Below are 19,569 nucleotides of genomic sequence, written 5' to 3' on the forward strand. Positions count from 1 at the left end.
GCTGGGTGAAAACAGTTCACTTTCTGTCTTTGAACCTTTATTATTATGGAATATCCAAAACAACAAAACCAACAACACAGTTACAAAAGGAGTTCACGGAGAAATGTGAAGCAGCCTGTGTTTGAAATGCTCTGTGTCACTGTACTGAGTCAAATATAAAACAATGCATATTTATACATATATAAAATATAAAAGGAACAATACATCAGAAATGTATAAACAAGGGCTATGGAGGCCTTTGTGGTATTTACAATCAGAGACGCAGCAGGGTGGGGGGTGTGGGAGCAGGCAGTGTCCGTTCAACAGTGAGTTTTAAATGCATCTGTGAAAGTCTCTGTGGACAGAAAAGGTCAGAGCTGGGCTCAGCTCTGCTGGAAATGGTTTGAAGGTTCTGCATGACTGATGGTTTGGGAGAAAGCCAAAGCCTATGGCTGGATCAGTCATGGGCTAAGGCAAACAGTGAGCAGAGGCAGTCCCCTGCCGCTGCCTGGGTTCTGACAGCCATCTTAGTGTAGCTGCATGTTCCCAGCTGTAAAACAGAAGGTCAGGCCCATTGCCAGAAGAGAATAAAATAAAATAAAATATAAAATAATAATAATAATAATAAATTCAGTAGAGAGAAGTTCCACGTTCACATCAGTAACAGATCTTCCAAGCAGTCTCTGGCCAGGCACCGTGAGGCCGAGTCCCTCCCCAGAGGCAGTGTATTCAAGTAAAGGCAACAAATCGAGGCCCTAGGCTGAGCTCTGTTGGGTCAAACTTGCTGTCTTTGAGAGAAGTCCCAGTAAGTGCTGCCTGCGGCTCTTTATAGCTCCTTGAGGATGACCTGGATCTTGTCTTCTGCTTCCACCATGTCCAAGAGAAAAGCCATATGGTTGCTGTAGTGCTGGATGATGTTGTTGTCCATGTTCACCAGGATCCTACAGGACAGTGAGGATGTCTGGGTCAGACACAGCACGTTGAAAAGCCTTGTTGGAATTTGAGTACTGTGTGCTCAGGGTCCCCACAAAGCCTTGTGGCATGGGGTGGCCCTCCCTGAAATTTCTCCACACAAAGTTTGTGTTAAAAAATCACCCACACCCCCCGTCACTGCTCCGTCAGCGCTGCGTTGCTGCAGGAGCTGGGCCGCTCCCGGCATCACGGCCCCACAGCATCTGCCTCTCCTGGTCTGGAAAGCTCAGGGCATTGAAGCTCCGAAACAACACGAAGAAACATCCTGCAGTGCTTTTTGCAATTCTACCCTCAACATGCCTAGGCCCAGTGTTTGCTACACAGGCAAATTAATCTGGATTACAGGAGGGCGTGAATTTGGAGCAGAACTGCTCACTCCTCACTTCTTGCCTGGGTGTTTTTAGGGGTGCATTATTCTGAACAAGCTGAGACTGCTTTGGAAGCAGACGTAAGTGGTTTGGAATAGGATGCCCTTCTGTTCCAGAACAACCTCCCATGCAGACATGCCCTCAGCATTGCCTGGGAGCCCTTTCCACGAGGAACACACGCAGAGAGCGTGTGGAGCCAGCTGGGCCAGCCGCTGGCAAGTTCCTCCCTGTGCTCTGGGGCACACCTCCAACCCTGCTGCAGATCGTGCAGCTTCTCCGACCTAGGCTCAATCACACGGAGAGATGGGGAGAAGGAAACATTTCAAGAGCTGACTTAAACCCGGGACTGCAGTTCTGTGCCAGGCAAGAGCCCTTCGTTATTGCAATGGAAGTAACGGGGCAGTTTTGCATCACCCCACTGTTTTCCCATAAATCAGATGTGAAATTTGTAATTGTTTGGAGGAAACAAAGAGAACAAATTATCTTTCTTTGCAGAAAGCAAATCCCCTCCAGGTTCCTGCTGGGGTCATTAATGGAGCAATAGCATTAATTGTGTAATGCTCCAGAAGCCAAGATTAAAAACAATAAAAACGAAAGATCGAGCATCTAACAGTTTAACCAGCTCAAACACGGGGCCCTGGTGACCCTCTGTGGGTCGCAGCAGCTGGCTGCTCCCCTTCCACCACCGCACGCAGGGGGAGGCTCAGAGCCCTGGCACAGCGCGCCTCGCGTGTGCAGCAGTGCAGGTGGGAGCTCTGCCCTCACACCACATCCACCCGGGTGACATCTCTCACCCACGAAGGCAGCCAGCCGAGACGAAAGGAGGCAACTGCACGTTGCTGCCACCGTACCTGATATTGCACTGCCAAACCCCAAGCACACAATGTGCCAGTGATGGGGTCCTGCTCCTCCACCCCACAGGAGCCTCTCTTTTCCCCTGGGCCCCAGGAGTCTGGTCTCGGATGGGTGCCTGCAGAGAGGGACAGTGGATCCCCAAGGGCAGCTCATCACTAAACGGCTTGCAACAGAGCAGCTCCAGCCTTCCCTGGCTTAGCGCAGGAAGCCAGAGAAGTCACCTGTGCCTCTTGCTACTGTGCTTCCATCAGATTTCCAAACCACAGAAGATTCAGGGGAGTATTGATTACAAATCTGAGCCCTGTATTGTTTTTTCCAGTCCAGACCTCAACAAGATACTAAATCAGTCATTATTGCTCTTGAGTAACCCTGAGATTAAGTTCATCTGAATGAGGACATCACACTAAGAAAGCCCAGGCTGATAGTAGGTCCTCACCTACTATCAACCCAGGTTGTACCACTGAGATTCACTAATTTAAATCAGATGAAGATCTGTCCCTCAAGCTGTAATTACCAAGAGAAGACTGTTTAGGGTGGAGCAACAGGATAAAATCATTCAAGGGAAAATTAAATCTGGGGGAGCAGGAAGCAGTGTCTGACCCTGCCATCCAGCAGACTGGAGAAAAGTTTGTATTTCCTCCACACTTCAGCAATCCATGGCATCAGGTCCAGCTTTCATTAAACTGTCAAAATATGTTTTGGGTCTAATTCCCAGGTGTTGCCTTTTCTTTTCATGAGATACTTCTTTGCTTCTCCATTCTGTGGAAAAGATGGAAAAGACACCTGCCTGTTTTCCCTCCCAATCATTATTAAACCACATTCACTACTTATCAGATCAAATAATGACCAAAACCAAAGCAAAACAAAGTAAGGGTGGCCTCTCCCCTGAAGCAGTGCCATTTCCTGGTCCACCTGCAAACTCATCAGTGCTTGGATCTCTCTTGCAGTGCTGTGGCTCACAGTCAGCTGGTTCAGAAACCTGATGACAGTCTGATGACCTGTAATGGCCACATCACAAGCCACCACCACAGCTGACACACCTGAGCTTTGGCTCAGTCCTGAAGTTGGAGACTGCAATAACAAACTGACCACCTTGTCACTCACAGTTGTTCATTGAAACCAGACTTGAGGCACAGTCTGTTGGGAGGTGTATGGGACAACCCCTCTCTTGGGGCTCTCAGTGCTGATCTTTGTCTTTTCCATTTCTAGGGATATCGGATGAGCAGCATCTGACAGTACAAAGGGACCTGAGTTCAGGAGCAGGTGCAAGAGGCTTAAAATTCAGACCACATTTAAGAACTCTCCTGAACTCAGAAAGGTTGCTTGATGGTGGATTTACGGGTGAGGGGACTTGACTGGTTTCCCACTTCAGTGACACCACATCACAGCATGGAGGAGAAACTCAGGGGGGCCACGCTAGTGAGAACGAGGGACTGCACGATGCAGGACCTGTCATCAGCCTTGCTTTTCTGCTTGTCTCTCCCCATGCTCAGAATTTGGACCAAGGCCAGCAACAACAATGAGTTCATCTCCCAGGCTGTCAGTGGTGCTTGCAAAGCCTGATTGTATCACACTTGTTCTGCAAGAAGAACTCTGGATTTAGCTTTATGAAAATAAGCTTGGGAATTTATGAGTCTTTCCCTTTCCATCAGCTGAAGGGAGAATTTTCTGCCAGAGATAGGCATGACCCAGAAGGAATTCATCAGTCCAGAAAACATTTCTGAAAGTAGCACTTTGCTCCACAGCAAGACTGCTGCCCTCCACAGAAGACTCAACAACTGGTCCTCAGCTCATGCAAACCAGCACCGTTCCCTCTCAGCCATGGGGGAGATCCACATGGATCAGTCAATAATAAAGACCACATTGGAATCGCTTGAGAAGCCATTCCACATTTACTGCAAACCTCATTTGCCCACTCCCTGCAGAGCTCCACCTGTCTCCTAGCAGCACGTGGCAGGTCTCTCAAGCAGGACCTGCATTTCTGTACTTGGCTGCGCAAGAGCCACCTGTGCCTAGGAGGGTCTGATCCACCTCCCAAAGTCAATGTCAGTTTCCTACTGACCCCCCCGGTCTGGGGATGGGATGGCAAAGCTGGGAACAGACAATCCTTTCAGATTGCCCCTTGTCTCTACTGGGGCTGTCCACGCTTTTATTTAGCTCTAAGATCTGTTTCTGAGCCAGGGACACTTAGGCATTTGGTTTGGAGAAGCAAAGATTTATACTTCTCTGATGGCAGTAAGATAAGTTCTCTAAAACCTCAGGCTTTCAGAATGAGACATAAGGGATCACCCATTAAACTACCCAAACAATTCCTCCTTCATCCAGCTTCCTTTCCTTGAGAGACTTTACACTCCACACATATATAATACAAACAAGCACTATCCCAAATCTTTAAAGCCCTGAAAGATCTGAGTTTTATATGCTCCAAATAGCACAGACCCTACATGGCTTGACTTTTTATTATCTTGTTAAAATGCTATTTCAGCCTATGGTAGGATTCCAAAGAGAATGGGGTTTTAGAGGCACAGCGTAAAAGCAGATGAGAGATTAGCTTACCCTCTTTTGCATTTTTTGTAGACTTTATAAATGCTTTCTTCAGGCAGCCCATATTTTTCTGAAATCTGTGAGAGAAAACAGGGCAATTTTTTGTACTTGTAAACTGAAATTCCTATGATAAAAAACAAAGATAACACTGAGCTAGGGCTATTCAGCAGCAAAGGATTCCCCCTCATTTTTACTCAAGAAAAAAGTCTGAAGCGATGATGTGAACATGACAATTTGAACATGTTCGTGTCTTGTAATGAGCAGATAGCAGGCTTTAGCTTGGTCTTGGTTCTCTTTCTGATGGCTACTGACAGGCCACGAACCTTGGGAAATAATCTTTGTTTTCGTTCTTTCATTCCCTGGCCTATTTGGGACTGCTGGGCATAGAGAACACAGCTTTTTGTTATATAATGCATCTGAAGGTGTAAGAAAACGCTACAGAAAGCGTTTGTGTCTGCTGTGGATGCATCTGACTGCAGCTACTGCTTAGGTTTTATCTGACCTGCGATGATTTCCTGCAGAGCTCTCCTAGGCAAGTACAGTTACAGTCTTAGGAAGCTTGGGTGGAAGGGGAGTTTTGTAGCCTTTGCACAAGCATTTTCTGTAGAGTTTTTTGACTCTCTGTGGTGAGGAATGGGGGAGGGAGAAGATGGCAAAGAATCCTCTGAATCTTCTGTACTGACATTTTTCAAACTCTATTTTTAAAAGTTTGTAAAACCAACAGAGCCTAAAGTGCAGCCATAAAGCCATCCCAAATCTGGGAGATTTATTGTTTGTTTCCTTCCCAGTAATCCCCAAAGAGAGGTAGGTTATCAGGGACGCTGCTGATAATCATCACAGAAATATGCCTGTGTGCTCCTCAAACACAACACAGGGAATTCCAGCACAAAGCCAGAACTGGCTTCAGACTGCACAGATACAGCTAGAGAATGGAAAGGGTGTTTTACAATGGAAAATATGAATGTGCTGTCACAAGAAGAGACTCATATTATGATCTGAAAAAAACATCTCCCCATAAAGTGTGTTTTTCCCCTCTGGAGCACTAACGACATGTAGCCCAAGCCAGGAGCTGTGTGTAGAATTCACCTGTACTCACAATTTCCATTTCCGTTCTCAGAAGAAAGCAGGCATCAGATATAAGCAGTCTTATATCCAGTTTCTTATATGTCAAGTACCAGCACCCTACTATCTGCAGTGTGTTCGTGTGCCACGATTTTTAGAAAACACTTACAGCTGTTCTGAGGCCCTGGAGATCTGGTGTCTTCAACATAAGAGCATCAAACACTTCCTCTGACTCCCTCCGCACATACAACAACACTGAAACAGATAAAGCATAGCATCGAATCAGGGCTCTTTTCAGCATGTTTTCAGAGTTATGTGGCTTCATATAATTCAGGATCAAGAGTTACTTTAATCAAGTGACACACGGCATTCAAGAACAGTTCTCATCCCAAGGCTTACCTCTCTGAGGATCTTCTTCCTTGGTTTGCTTTGGAGGTATCGGGTCAAACTCATCTGTGAATGAGGTACCACTCCGTTTCAAGGGCAGCCTAAGCAAAAGGAACACAATACTCTCAGGAAAACAGAACAATAGTAGCAAACAAAACAATTCCAGCAATTCTACTTTTGATTGAACAACTGATTATTCCAACAAACATCCCACAATTAAATATTGGTTCTGTAATTATGGCAGCAGAGTATCTACCACAGCTGCAACTTCCTGTCTAATGCATAGAGGGAGGTCAGTGAATGTAGGCAGTGGTTTTGGTATCACATCATAAAAAAAAAAAAGCCTTTTGCACCTTTATGTCCTTCATGTTCTTGTTCTCTATTGATATAATGACAGTGGATCAAGCCTACGGTAAATATCTGGTTCTCCCCACTCTAAACACATTGCAAGTGTGATTTCTACTTCATTCCAAATTCTTTTACAGCAGTAACTGCTTCTGGTTATGTGAACCCTTCAGTGATAGTTCTGTGATTTTTTTTTTTTTGTCTTTCAAACTTTGTCTCTATAAGAACAGCAGGAGAGTCAGAGACCAGACTCATGTTGGAGTGTGACACTGACAGGGGAAGAAGTGTATCTGTGTTTTTGCATCCCTTTAGTCCATTCTAAGCCAAGGTTTCACACATATTTTGACATTCAAGGGCTTCAGGTAGACACTCTGCTCTGTTATTTTACACCTATAGATATTGTGCTGCCTATAGATATTAAACCACCATAATGTTCCCAAAGCAATAGAGTAGCAGATGGACAGGAAAGGCAAATTGCTGCAAAATTACCTGTTTGAAGAGTTGGGAACAGCAGGAGGGAGCACCTTGAAATGGAAAGGAAACATTGATCTTTTAGCATACACAGTACCACTGGTGAGGAACAACATGGTGACGTTTTAATGCGATTCCCTTCCTCCCAATCCATCCATTTTTCCTTGAGAAGGCAATTAAACATCTATATGTGTTTCTTAGACTAAATAAAAACTGATATAAAGCCCTATCTAGGTTCTCCTCCTCTGTCTAGGACACACTTAAAGATGTATCTAGCTACACCAAAAAGCAGATCAAATCTCATTATCTTCTTGGGATCAAGGACCAGCCATTTCTTGGTCAGTTCTTCTATTGCAAACCAAATTCTTCCAGTCCCCTTTTTTGATGTGATACATCAGTTGAGCAGACACTGCAGCGGGATGCTAAAGTATTGTCACAGATGGCTTTTCCCCCAGTTTTGACAAACTGAGACATTGTTTTCTGAGGAAATATTGATGAGCTCTGAAGAAGGCTGAGTCTAGGATTTCTCAGGCTCAAGGGCAGATAGATGGGCAGAGGAGAAGTGAGAGATGTCCCACACATGCAGGGACTGATATGGCTGCATTTTCAATAGTTTATTCTCTGCCAATATTTTTCCCACTACTCCAGTCTTCGGTGGAAGTTCCAGATAATGTGTGTAAATCACAGGAATAAAATCTGGCTGGAAGGTACCTGGGAAGGTTGTCTTGCCTATCACTGTTGCATGACTATCCAGACCAAAGCTATGTCTTCAAGTTCACCAATTTCCAATGAAGAGCTGTGGTTTGATTTTCTCTTTTTTACATAACGCAAGTCATGTCTGGGGGACTGATCAGTTTGGAAATGATGGGGGTGACTGGTTGATGAGGGCAACAAGTTGTTTTTTGAAGGGACTTACCGTGCCACACCTCTGCTGGTTTGAAAAATGGACATTGGGGATAAACAGGACTGGCTGGGTTTCGAGGTCAGTCTCTGGCCTCAGGAATGTGATTTCATTCCCTCTGAAGCCGGAGAGCAAACAGCCTTTCAGACCTACAAATGGAAAGTCCAGTTCATCTCTGTTCAGATGGCTATTTAAGAGGCAACTACATGCAGAGTGGGGAAAGTGCCCGCCCAAGGTCTCCCAGCAGAAATATTAGAAATATCTCCCATCTGTAGATGGGACCCAGCAGACCCAGGCCTTTAGGGTTAGCCCACTGCTGTCTCCCCTGGGAAGGCTCACTGCCAAGACCCCAAGACAATTCAGAAATGTTGGTTAGTATTGATAAGAGGCTTTGAGACGCTTGGTAGGAGGAGACCAGGCGGGGACCTGGCTGACAAGTTGTTTCTGGATAGTGCTGATTTCGTCAGGCCTGGCAATACCCAGGGACAGATTTCATGGAAGTTAACGGACAGGCCTACGGGAATTTCAACATGCTTCAGATCAGGTAACAAACACCAGCACTGACCATTGTTATTGGAGTCCAGGCATTTTCCTTTCCTTCTGAACTGTTTCCGTTCATCATCCCGCATCTTTCTCTCTGCTCCCTGTGGGGAAGATGAGGCAAAAATTAGGGCATTGAAAAATTTTAACATAGCATTGGCAATAGAGGGTTTACTGGCCATCTCTGGGTGGCAAGCACATTGAAGTAAAGGCAGCCTTTATGAAAAATAATCATCTCAGAGACCTGCTACAGACCACCCAGAAAAAGGAGGTAAGTGTGCACTTTCTGATACTTATACATAAAAAAAAAAAAAAGTAAAAATAAATAAATAAATAATAAAAAATAAATTTTATGAATGAAAACTGTGGACAAAAATAGCTGTGCAAAATGTTTCTGTTAGAAGATATCTGAGGCTGGGGAAGAACCTCTAAGGGAGATTCTCATCTTTTCTGTTTTTTAAAAACTTGTCAGAATTAGACATTAATTATGAGGCACAGTCCTATGTAGGTCTGATATGAAGAAAACTTTCTCAGGACCCTGTTCTGTAAAGGCCTCGGTAGTGCAGACACATCCCAGCTGTCCTGTCTCGCTCATCTGAGGGGGCCGAACAATCTTTGTTCTTCAGCTCTGTCTGCTATGCTGCTCTAACCTCCAACCACCTTTCTTTTTATTCTTGTGGAGTCACTGCAGCTTAAAATTCCTCTCAGACAACCTGGTGGAAAAGCAATGTTCTACCTTATCACAGAATATCTTAATCTGGCAGACAGCACGGTGCACCAGCTGGCTGGTTCCATTGCCATAGTCGTAGGTGTCTATCTGGAGGTTCAGTGGGACACCTTTCACTCCTTTCTGGGAGGAGAAGTCAGTGCTCAGGCAATTTACCCCAATAAATACCTGCAAATAGGAACAGATTTGATATAGCTTGTTGGTGCTTAAAACATTAGCCTCAAACAGAAATAAGAACAGGGGATAGGAACAAAAGCAGCTCCTGAGACATGCTTCCAACCCCCTCAGCCTTGGCCATGCACATGGGCTGCTGGTTTCCCACCTACAGGTCCTTTCTAGCTGCACTATCCCACATCACCTATGCCGGCTGTCCAGGAGAAAGAGCTTTGTTGCCTGGACAGCTCACCCTTTATCATACTGCACTCTGTTACATCCCTGATTGTCTCTATTAACACTTCAGCTATCCACTCCCATCAGTTCAGGGAAGCTTCAGATCAGATGCAAAGTCTGCCTGGGGATATTCTTGCTGATATTTCTGATCTTTTAGTTGAACAAGGGACCCTCAGACAGCAATGCCCTGGAGGAAGGGAGCAAGGCTAGGCTTCAACTCGAGGAATTACAAATCATTGCTGTTAGTTAAATAAATATTCATCCTACGCTGGTCTCCTTTCACTAGAATGGAGTTACCTCCAATGGGAACTTATGAAGAAAAGCTGAGCACAGACATAATTCACACTGTATCTCCACAACGCCAACTCATTTGTGTGACCCCGAAATTTCCCCTGGGCTCTCGGGACAGATCTGCAGCTGGTGAAGCCCACACAGCTCCTTCAGCAGGGCTTTGGCTGAAGATTACAGCCCTGAAACCTAGTGTCAGATCTAGTCAATACCTGCATATAGAAAAGAAACCACTTATCTGTGGTGTGAAGTTTAATTGCACAAGGAGAGGTAACAGGTGCCACAGACGACCCAAATACCTGATCCACCCCCCCAGCCCTTGCAGGTCTCTGAAGTCTCACCTTCACTAGCCCCAGGCCAGTGCATGTACAGAGTTTCTGCTAAGAGTTAAATCCAGTTTTACTGAGGTACCCCTGAGGGCTCGCCACATACCTGACATATTTCCATTTCTGACAACTTTGCCTTGAAGACATTTGTTAACCTCCTGGGTTGTAAAAGACCAAGGTCGCCTTTGGGCTAAAAGAATGACTTAATGAAATCCCAAAGCAAACCAGAGTTTTCCCAAGCTACCAGTTTCAGAGAGACAGGATTTATGCTTTTCTTTTTTTCTTAGTTCTTTCCTTTTTTTTCTTTTTTTTTTTTTTAATATGCTCTTTTCAATTCACACTAAATAGCAAAGCGCTAACAAGAGACTCTGAAGAGATGCAGAAGAGAGCTCTTCTTTCACTACACAGGAAAGATGTCAATATAAGCCTTGCAGATTTTAAGGTCAAAAGGGATCTTGTGACCTGCCTGGCTCCCTTCCACATCACACAACTCACAAAAGGGTGGTCAGTCATTTATGCATCAAAATGCTGCCTTGAAAGGAGGGTCTTTGTTCCCTAAGCTGTGGTTTATTCAAATACATTTCACCCACATGTGAGTAGAGCCCTCATCTAGGCTATCTGCTGCAAAGAGTTTTCTTCAGTTATCCATCAGCACTAAAATAACATCTCTGAGTCAGTCTCAGGTGTAGCTAGAATGTTTATTAGCTAATGGCAATGCTTAAACACACACACAAGCACGGTGTCCTTCCCTGCTGTCCTGGCAGACAAACACTACCTGGGGCCAGTGGAATGGCATTGTTTGGATTTGAAACTCTGCCTTTCAGCTGAGAAGCAGGGGGAGCATGGCTGGGCTGTCAGAAAGCAGGCTACAGTTTTGCTGCAGACCACGGCTTCCCACTTCCCTTCCACGGGCAGGTTGTACCTTTGCTTCTTCATGGACGTTCCACACAAAGGAGAGCGCGTTGTAGGCTAACTCCTCAATGTTCTGAACCGTGTTGAAGTTTTCTTTGCAGTCAGCTGAAATGCAATGAAGAAGCAGCTTATACTCTGGCTACAAAACTGTTTGCATTCCCTAGGCTTTCCACTCCCCAGATGCCTGCCTCCCACTGACTGACCACTGGATAAATTTTAGTGTGCATAACTAAGGCCAGAAATGACTCGAAGGTCCTGGCTGTTGACTGCTATTTGAGTAGTGATTTTATGCAAAGTCAGCATACATTGGTTCTGAATTCAAACAAACATGTCTTGTTCCGAGCCGTGAGGTGCTTGGCATGGTGCTCAGAAAGATGCTGTGCTGGACAGGCAAAACATCTCTCTGGCCCAGCAAAACTCACTGTAAACCCTGTATGCTGGCAGTGAAGGACAAGCAGTACCAAAGCCTTTTCTAGCTCAGATTTCTAGACTCCAAGAGGACATAGGTCACAACTGTAAGAGCCAAAATAATTTAGCAGCTTTTGTTCCTCTGACTGAGGCTCTTCTTGATGTATCTTGAGCTCCTCACATATGTCCCTACACTTGGCAAACACCATCTTAAATCCCCAAAAGATCACCAGACAGAAAGGATCTGAAGCCAGCAGACCAGCCTGCTCCTCCCTGATTTCCCCCAGGCCAGATTTTTGAGCTGCAACCATGTTATTGTGTATTGGAAATTCAGTGAACTGCTGCTAGAAGTTATCAACCCCACCCAGCCATCACAGTCTGACAGCCATGCTCATACCAACGTCAATGACTCTCTGCTTGGCTGTGGGCTGGCGGGAGTGCCAGTGCTTCCAGAACTTGAGCTGCTCCGTCGGTATCTTTTCATTGTCAAAAACAATCATCACAACACTCTGAAACACAGTGAGGATATCCCATATCAGTACACACAGCAAGATAATGCTTGGTGCCCTCACTGCTCTCTCCATCCAGTGCATACATGCGCTGGCCAAGGACAGCTTAGTGTCACTGCTAATGTTTTATTGCTGGGGGACCTAAGGCAGACGGAGGAAGGGACTTGACCATGATCATACAGACAGGCAGCCACAGAGCCAAGAGCAGAACCAAGGTGCCCTCTATGCCCCCTGCTTGCAGTGCCCGTGTGTTTCCACCAACTGCAAGGCATGCAAGCATCCTGCATTGGGAAATTGTTAGTAATGCTGCAGTAGGTATTAAACTGAGACACTCTAGAAGATCTTTTCCTACACATTCTCAGTTTCAAAAATCCTGCAAGTCTTGAGATGTCCAAAGTCTAGCCCCTAGATACCTCTCAGGGTTGGAGGACCATATTTCTTTGGTGGGAGCTCAAGCTCAGCTTAGACTTGGGGGTGACTCTGAAGCCTTGACACACATCCCAGAATCAAGATAGGGCACTTGTTTCCAGTACTGAAGTCTTCATAAACCCTCAAATGGATTGGGTTGGAAAGAACCTTAAAGTTCATCTAGTTCCAATGCCTGTGCCATGGGTAGGGAACCTTCCACTAGATGAGGTTGTTCAAAGTCTCATTCAGCCTGGCCACTTTTAGGGATGGAGCATCCACAACTTCTCTGGGCAACCTTCCCACCAGAGCCCCCAGCCAACCATCAACTAGGGAGGCATGTTGTGCATCTCTGTCCTGACTGAAAGGTTTCAATTGACAGGTAACATGCAAGCTGTTGCTGTGGATCAGAGGATTAGTTTGCTATGAGTGAATCCGTCCCATTCATTACTTTAAGCCAACATGAGCCACAAAGCCATTACTCTTCATGTTCAGGTCTGTTCCCAGGCCAGCACAATTGCTGGATGTCTGATTATAGCATGTGTCAGCAAAATTGTCAGCTTGTCTCTTACCTTCACTTTATTTGAGGACAAGTGTAAACATTTGCTGTCTCCAGCTGTCCGCAGTGTGATGGGGTAGAACTGTCCTTTGTTGAGGTAGGCCATGGGAGAGTCCCCAGATTTTATGTGAATTGCTTTGGGCGACCCCAGAGTGTATTCAAAGTCACTTGTATGGAACAAAGAGAGAATGATGAGTATGATGAATAAGCACGGACTGCTGTTTCACTTCAAAAGCAAAACAAATGCAAGTCTCCATCTTTACAGGCAACAGACACCGCACACGTAGAAGTCTGCCCTACTCCCCATCTCACAGCTGTGGTCAAGCACCTTGCAGCTCAGCACATAGTGATCCTTCCAACACTCTGGGAACAGCACTTATCCAATATCCTCATTTTACCTTTTGTTTTTGTTTCTGCTTAAAAAAAAACACCAATATATTATTGTAACCAGTATACTTCTGTGGATGGCTACAGAACCACTGCACAGTCAAAAGCCTGGACCAAACCAAACCAAAATAGGTACTTGTGATGAGACTTTTAAAATGTCCTGAACTCAGATTACTGTCTCCAAATTCACACCCACAAGTGGCTGACCCAGGAGGAGTGTGTCCTAATGGGTCCTATAGAAACAGGAGGACCTGCAGGTCACTGACATCTACTTGTTTATCCAGGTAGTTAAAAATGATTTAGAAGCCCAGCTTGTAACTCTCAGTTTCATGGACAGTACCTTTAGTCTTTACAGAAAATATCAGTAGTGTTACACAGAGGAAGGCATAACTGTTGACAGGCAAATTTAAAAGAGGAGCCTGATTTTTCCAGAAGGCCCGCTCTTGGACATTCACCAGCACCTATGAGCATTCAAACCACGATGCTACAGCTCAAACGTTTCTTCTGTGGGGAACCTGTGCAAGCCATCACCTGTACACAAGCTTTCACACAGACCCTTGAGCTGCCTGGGAGTTGAAGATCATCATATTCCTGTTTAGTCACCAACTCTTTTTCCTGCTCCCACCTCCCCAGTGATGCCATCTCTGAAGACAGACTTGGCAACTCCTCTTATCTAGAGCCAGGAGAGCCAGAAAACTTCAGTACAGGAATAAACAGCAAACAGAAAGCCTCTCACTCATGAGCGTGAGCTGATGTCTGTGTGAAAATCCCCACGTCTGGCAGCTGAGTCACTGAGCCAGGTGATTCAGGAGGCAAATAAAAAGTGGGAGGTGGAATAATGCTACCTACTTGGAGATTTGATGTGATATCTAGAGCAGAAAAGCTCTGCCTGAGAGAGGGATGGAAGAGGATGGAATCTCTCTCATGTTTTAGGAATGAGATGCAGTGGCATGTAATAAATGTTCACTAACAGTGCTAAACCCTAAGTAAGAACCTATACTTTAGATTAGGAGGAGGCTGTTTTTCACCCTTATCAGCTGACATCCTCATTTTTTTTGTCATTTACCCCCATTCCAAGTAGCTTGTAGAAAGATGGTGCAGCCACCTGGATCTACACAGGAAGCATGCAGTGGTCCCAGAAAGGGGGTTGTAGCACCCAACAAACCCTCACACGGGAGACCTCAGTGCCACATCTTCACTTGGGTTAAGGTGCTAAGGAGATGTGACCACAGCAGTGAAAACAATTGGCACTGGATTTACACCAGGTTGGCCAACAGAGTACAATCCGAACCACACTAAAAGCATGAGCTGGCCCAAATCCATCTCGTAACTTGAATTTAAGACTGGGTTTGATCCCTTTTCAATGAAACATTTCAAATCCTAATCCCTGCTTCAAATTTCACACACTAAAATTCATAAACTTCTGTGTCTAAAATGTCATGGAAGAGCAACTTGCTTCTAAGACACCAGGGACAGGCATGAAAAACTGTGACATCTCTAAGTTTGCTATGGTCCCTGCCAACACTGGTACTGGGGCAAGGAAAGGGCTGCGGTCTTTCCCCAGGAAACATACACAGCCAAGTGCCCTGGAAACCCAAAGGTCACGGACTGGCAGTTACCTCTTAACACTGTCCGTAGCGTAACTCTCAGGGCAAGGTGGCTCTGGCTGGGGTTTGAGGATATCACTGAAGAGAAGCGACTGTAGAAAAGTGGAAACAAAACAGTCAAAACTAGAAACTTATATTGCTTTGTTGATTCACCTTCTCCAGTCATTACAACAGAGGTCTCTGTTAAAACACGGAGCCTCATTTCAAAGTCTTATCTTACTTCTAAAATCAGTGTAAACCCCCCAGTAATTCAATGCAAATGGCATCAAGCTTGTAATGCAAAAGCAAAGCTCCCACTGACTCCAGCATGAGCAAACCCCAAATTAGAGACAGTGTCACGCAGTACCCCCTGGGCTGCACTGACAGCATGCAACCAACAGCTCTGACCTCCTGGGGATCCTCTTTGAAAGTGCTGTCTGGCTGCCACCTCTGCTGTGCTGGGGCCACAGGGATGGTCTCGAAGAGGGAGTTCAATGAGCTGTTGTCATATACATCCGCTGGAGGGACCATGTAGGTGTCCGGTGTGGCATCCAGCTTGCTAACACCTGGTGGAAGCATGGCTGGTTTGTGAGGAGTAGGGATGCCTTCAAGATTTAAGCCATTCTTCTTCTGCGGCTCACAATATTCTTGGGTCATGGAAGTGTTTTCAGACAAGAGCTTCATGAGATGGGCTGAGCCATCAAAGGATGCGATCTCTGGGTCGTATTCCATTCCATGGCAGTGCCTGGTGGAAAAAGGATCCCGTCTCAAACCAGGGAAGAGGGTGGACAACCCCAGCAAGATGCAAATGCCTTAACGCACTGCTGGGAAGCAAACTGCACAGTCTAGCTGCCAGCTGACCTTGAGTCAGTAGCGTACATCTCCCACTTGATACAGGAGAACTGACAGGCCCAAGAGTCTCCACTCACTCACACACCTCTCAGTGCAATCAGCAAGAGCCAGAGGTGCTCAGCAGATAAAGGATGATCACACAGAATCAGAAAATATGGTTTAGACGTTGTTAGGAGCTGCAGATCCAGGGCCTACATCCATCACTTCTTTATTTAGGCTATTAAACACTCAGAGCAGCAGGGAAGATACAGAATATAACTGCTATGTGGTCTTTTCAGGGCTCATTGGCAATGAATTTATTTTATTTTTTAAGAAAGCTGACTTGCACTAGTTGACACAACTCCAGGAACTTAGGAGGCAAAACTCCCACAGATCATGAGATGAGTGAAAGGTTGCAATATTAGCAATGAGATGTATGGCTCAAGCTTCAAATCAGAAGAGACCAAGTATAGGAGCTATCAGGTGATAAAGACATGGACAAAATGCATTCCTGCCACACACACAAACCATCCCTTGGTGCAGCATCCCAAGAACTGGTCCCTTCTGCAGCAGTGACTGTGATCCTGCTGGCTCTGCAGCCCTTGCTCAGGTGGGAAGAGGTGGTTTATTGCCCCTGTTACCATGCTCAGAAAACAAACCAATCCCCACATTATCAACCCTCGCACCTCTTGGCAGCATGAGCTTTCCTAAGGGAAATAAAGCTGATTGCGTAGCTCCCACCCACTCTGCCTTGAGACCTTCACCTTCACGTATATGGTGAAATCTATGTAGTTAATAAAAAAACATTCCACTGCTATAAATACTGTTCAGAATGCAGTGGCCTTTCAGAGAGGAGAAAACAGCTTAACTTGGCCTACTTATGTAGAAGAAATGAAGTATCATTTAAGAGGCTTATTCTGTCAGATAGTTAAAAACAGACAACCAGAAAAGGTTGCCAAAGTATACAGCATCCAGGAAGAGGAACTGAACTCATAGTGGCAAATGAGTTATTAATTTCATAGTTAATTATCTGAAAACCTCAAAGGACAAATGGGAGTCACTGGAAGAGAATCCTGGGAGACTAGAAGCAATTGGAACAGAAATCCCTATCAGCCCAGTGAACAGAAGAGAACTTCGTCATTCCCTTCTCACTGCCAATGCTTACTCCCTTTTCCCTTTCCAACTGGAACAAAATAGGAAATAAATTCTTTAAATAAATTCTTTAGCTACTGCAAATCAGTGCAACTACTCTGAACACAGCTAGACAGATCCTCAGTTGTGTAAATGGGTGTAGCTCAATTTATACCTGCTTGGGATTTGGCCTAAAGAATTTTAATATATGTCTCAGGGTTAATAACCTACACTGTTGTTGGTAATAACACCGTGCTTTGATGTTTATTTTATGCAAGCTAAAAGACCCATCATGCATGCAAGCAGCAGCAGGAGAATTAGACTGCTATAGAGAGCAAAAATGAAGCTAACCTCTTTCCTAGTTCATTGCGTCCCATCATACCAGACGGAAGAATCCTCTTCTCCTTTGGGACCTAGAACAAGGCAGAACAAAGAGTTTGTTTATTGTTAGATTTTATTCATGGAAAGCAGAAGCAAAATTAGCCTTGTCTGTGTGGCAAGTGAAGTCTCATAGATAAAACACTGCGTGAATAATAAACACTGGGCGAGGACACAGGAGACCTGGGCTCTCCTGCTGGTTCTACCCCGGACTCCCAAGGTAACTTTAGGCAAGCCACACCGTCTTGTCCTGGGAATGACTTTTGAAAACACCCAGCTGAATAGGAACATCAGTCTTATTGGTTTCAATTAGGTGTAAATCCTGCCCACGTTTCACTAAGCCCCATCCTGCAGCAGCACTGGAAAAAATTAAGCTGCTAGGGTCTGCAAAGCACGTTGTTGTTTTAACTTCATGTCTCTCAAAGCATACCTATTTCTTACAAGAAAGCTGTCATGTAAAAAGAACACCAGCCTGAGACTCAAGACACCCAGTTTCAGTCTTCCACCCTGTTCTGGTTTCGTTCTACAGTGTGAGGCTCTTTCATGCCTCAGTTTTCCATCTGTGCACTGGGGACAATAGTGGCAATCTATGCCTGTGGGCATTATACAGGGATCACTGTACGAACAACAAAGAGTTCAAGAGGTGGGTGCTCTCCTCAGGTGGCTCAGCGTGTTTTACCTTCACACTCGTCCTCTGGGACAGACTCCCCCAAGACACCCAGCCCCAATAGGAACATACCATGTAGTAGTCATAGAGGAGGCTCAGGGCAGCCACGCTGTCATCATCTCCATTCACCCTCATCATCGCCTTGGTGGCTGCAGTCAGGGGGTTCTCCAGGTAGGTTTTCCAGGCTTCATCTTCACTGGTGTAGGAGAACTTCTGGAAGTTCATGGTGTCATTCTTCATCAGGCGCACAGATCTAAAACTAAGCCAGACAGAGGAAGCAAGGGATGAAGAATACTGATTTGCCACAGAAATTTCCATGCCACCCAGCTGAACACACGAAGGGCTTCCCAAAGGCACTGTTGGAGTGGAGAAGGGCTGCTTTCCTGGTGCTTAACTCCCAGCCTCCTTGGGACTCCTAATCCTGCCTGTAGCTATTGTCAAAAATAGGCCAGAGTGCCTCTGGCGGGCTGCACAGAGGCAGATGTACTTCTGCATCCCTCCTCCTGCCCCAAGGATGCAAAAAAAAACACCTCAACATCTGCGGCTGCTCCCCCCATACACACATGTACTGGCCAGCCAGAGCACGTGCTGTCAGGGTGGGATGTTGGTCAGTGACCCGGATGCAATATGATCAGGAAACTTTGTAAAATTGTTCTGTGAACTTTGAGGTAAAGGCCAGTGCAGACCACAAAATATCACCCAGCGTTCAGAGAACTTGACCTACCCAGAAGAAAACAAAACTCATTTTTCTTTGCTGTTTATGGATTTAAAATTTATCTCCATTCTAAGTTGTTGTTTTTTTTTTTGTTGTTGTTGTTTTGTTTTGTTTTTCAATCATTAGTAAATGATTTCACTTTGAGGGAAGTAGACAGGCAAATCACAACATCCTTCCACTAAAACTACATGACAGATGGATGGGACTACATGTGCTGAGAAACAACATACAAAAAAACATCCTGCCTCTTCTCTCTACTGGTACTTTCTCTGGGTCTCTCCATCTTATGTTAATAAACTGTCAGGTACATAATTACCCAAATATTGGTCATCTTTCCCTTTCCTCCAGCAAATCCTACTAGCAGGCAGCACAGAAGTGCTTCCACACATCCCCTGGGTGCTCCGTGCTGCAGGTTCACCCCACTCAGGAGAGGCTGAATCAGGGCTGTGCTCCTGTCACGTCCATCAGCCACGTGTACAGTGTCACCACCACAGCTCATTGCACACACCATAAGAAAACAAACAAGCTTTGCAGTCAGAAATGACTTTTTCATCAAATGGAAACATCTTTTTTTTTTTTGTTAGTGGAAGAGGCTTAGAAAAATAAGAAGTAAAATGGCTTTAAATCTTCAAAGTTGCCAAGAGCAGAACATTTTCAATTGCTAAATTTTCTATGGGAAGGCAAAGAAAATGCACAGGAATTCAGGTAATGAGTATTGCACTTCAATGTCATTTTTATAAGGAATAAGATGTTTCCATTACCTTACTCTCCATACGTTTGTAATGAGGCCTGGGCTTGAATTTTAAGTGAATCACTTGGAGAACAATAATTTATCTTGAAAGGAATTTGGCATCTCTGAAACTCCCAATTACTGCCAACCAGGATAGGCACTGCCAGCCCGTTTAGTGTGAGCTGACAGAGTGAAG

The 19,569-nt window shown here is 45.2% G+C and overlaps 1 protein-coding gene across 1 annotated transcript; it reads right to left on the reverse strand.

The window, feature by feature from the left end:
• Positions 1-805: 805 nt before the first annotated feature.
• Positions 806-18,081, reverse strand: GRHL3 (grainyhead like transcription factor 3; the record flags this gene model as incomplete). The annotated part of the gene is made up of 15 exons (XM_084300523.1): positions 18,001-18,081; positions 17,235-17,296; positions 15,330-15,666; positions 14,955-15,034; positions 12,962-13,115; positions 11,873-11,984; positions 11,078-11,172; positions 9,161-9,319; positions 8,450-8,528; positions 7,900-8,033; positions 7,002-7,036; positions 6,180-6,268; positions 5,950-6,035; positions 4,731-4,795; positions 806-920 (listed from the first exon to the last, which is right to left on the reverse strand). Exons 1-15 carry the CDS (start codon positions 18,064-18,066, stop codon positions 806-808), a joined length of 1,668 nt encoding a protein of 555 aa, XP_084156649.1. The 5' UTR covers positions 18,067-18,081.
• Between the last annotated feature and the right edge of the window lie 1,488 nt (positions 18,082-19,569).

This window comes from Netta rufina, assembly GCF_964035555.1.
Source record: "Netta rufina genome assembly, chromosome: 23".
Lineage (NCBI taxonomy): Eukaryota > Metazoa > Chordata > Aves > Anseriformes > Anatidae > Netta > Netta rufina.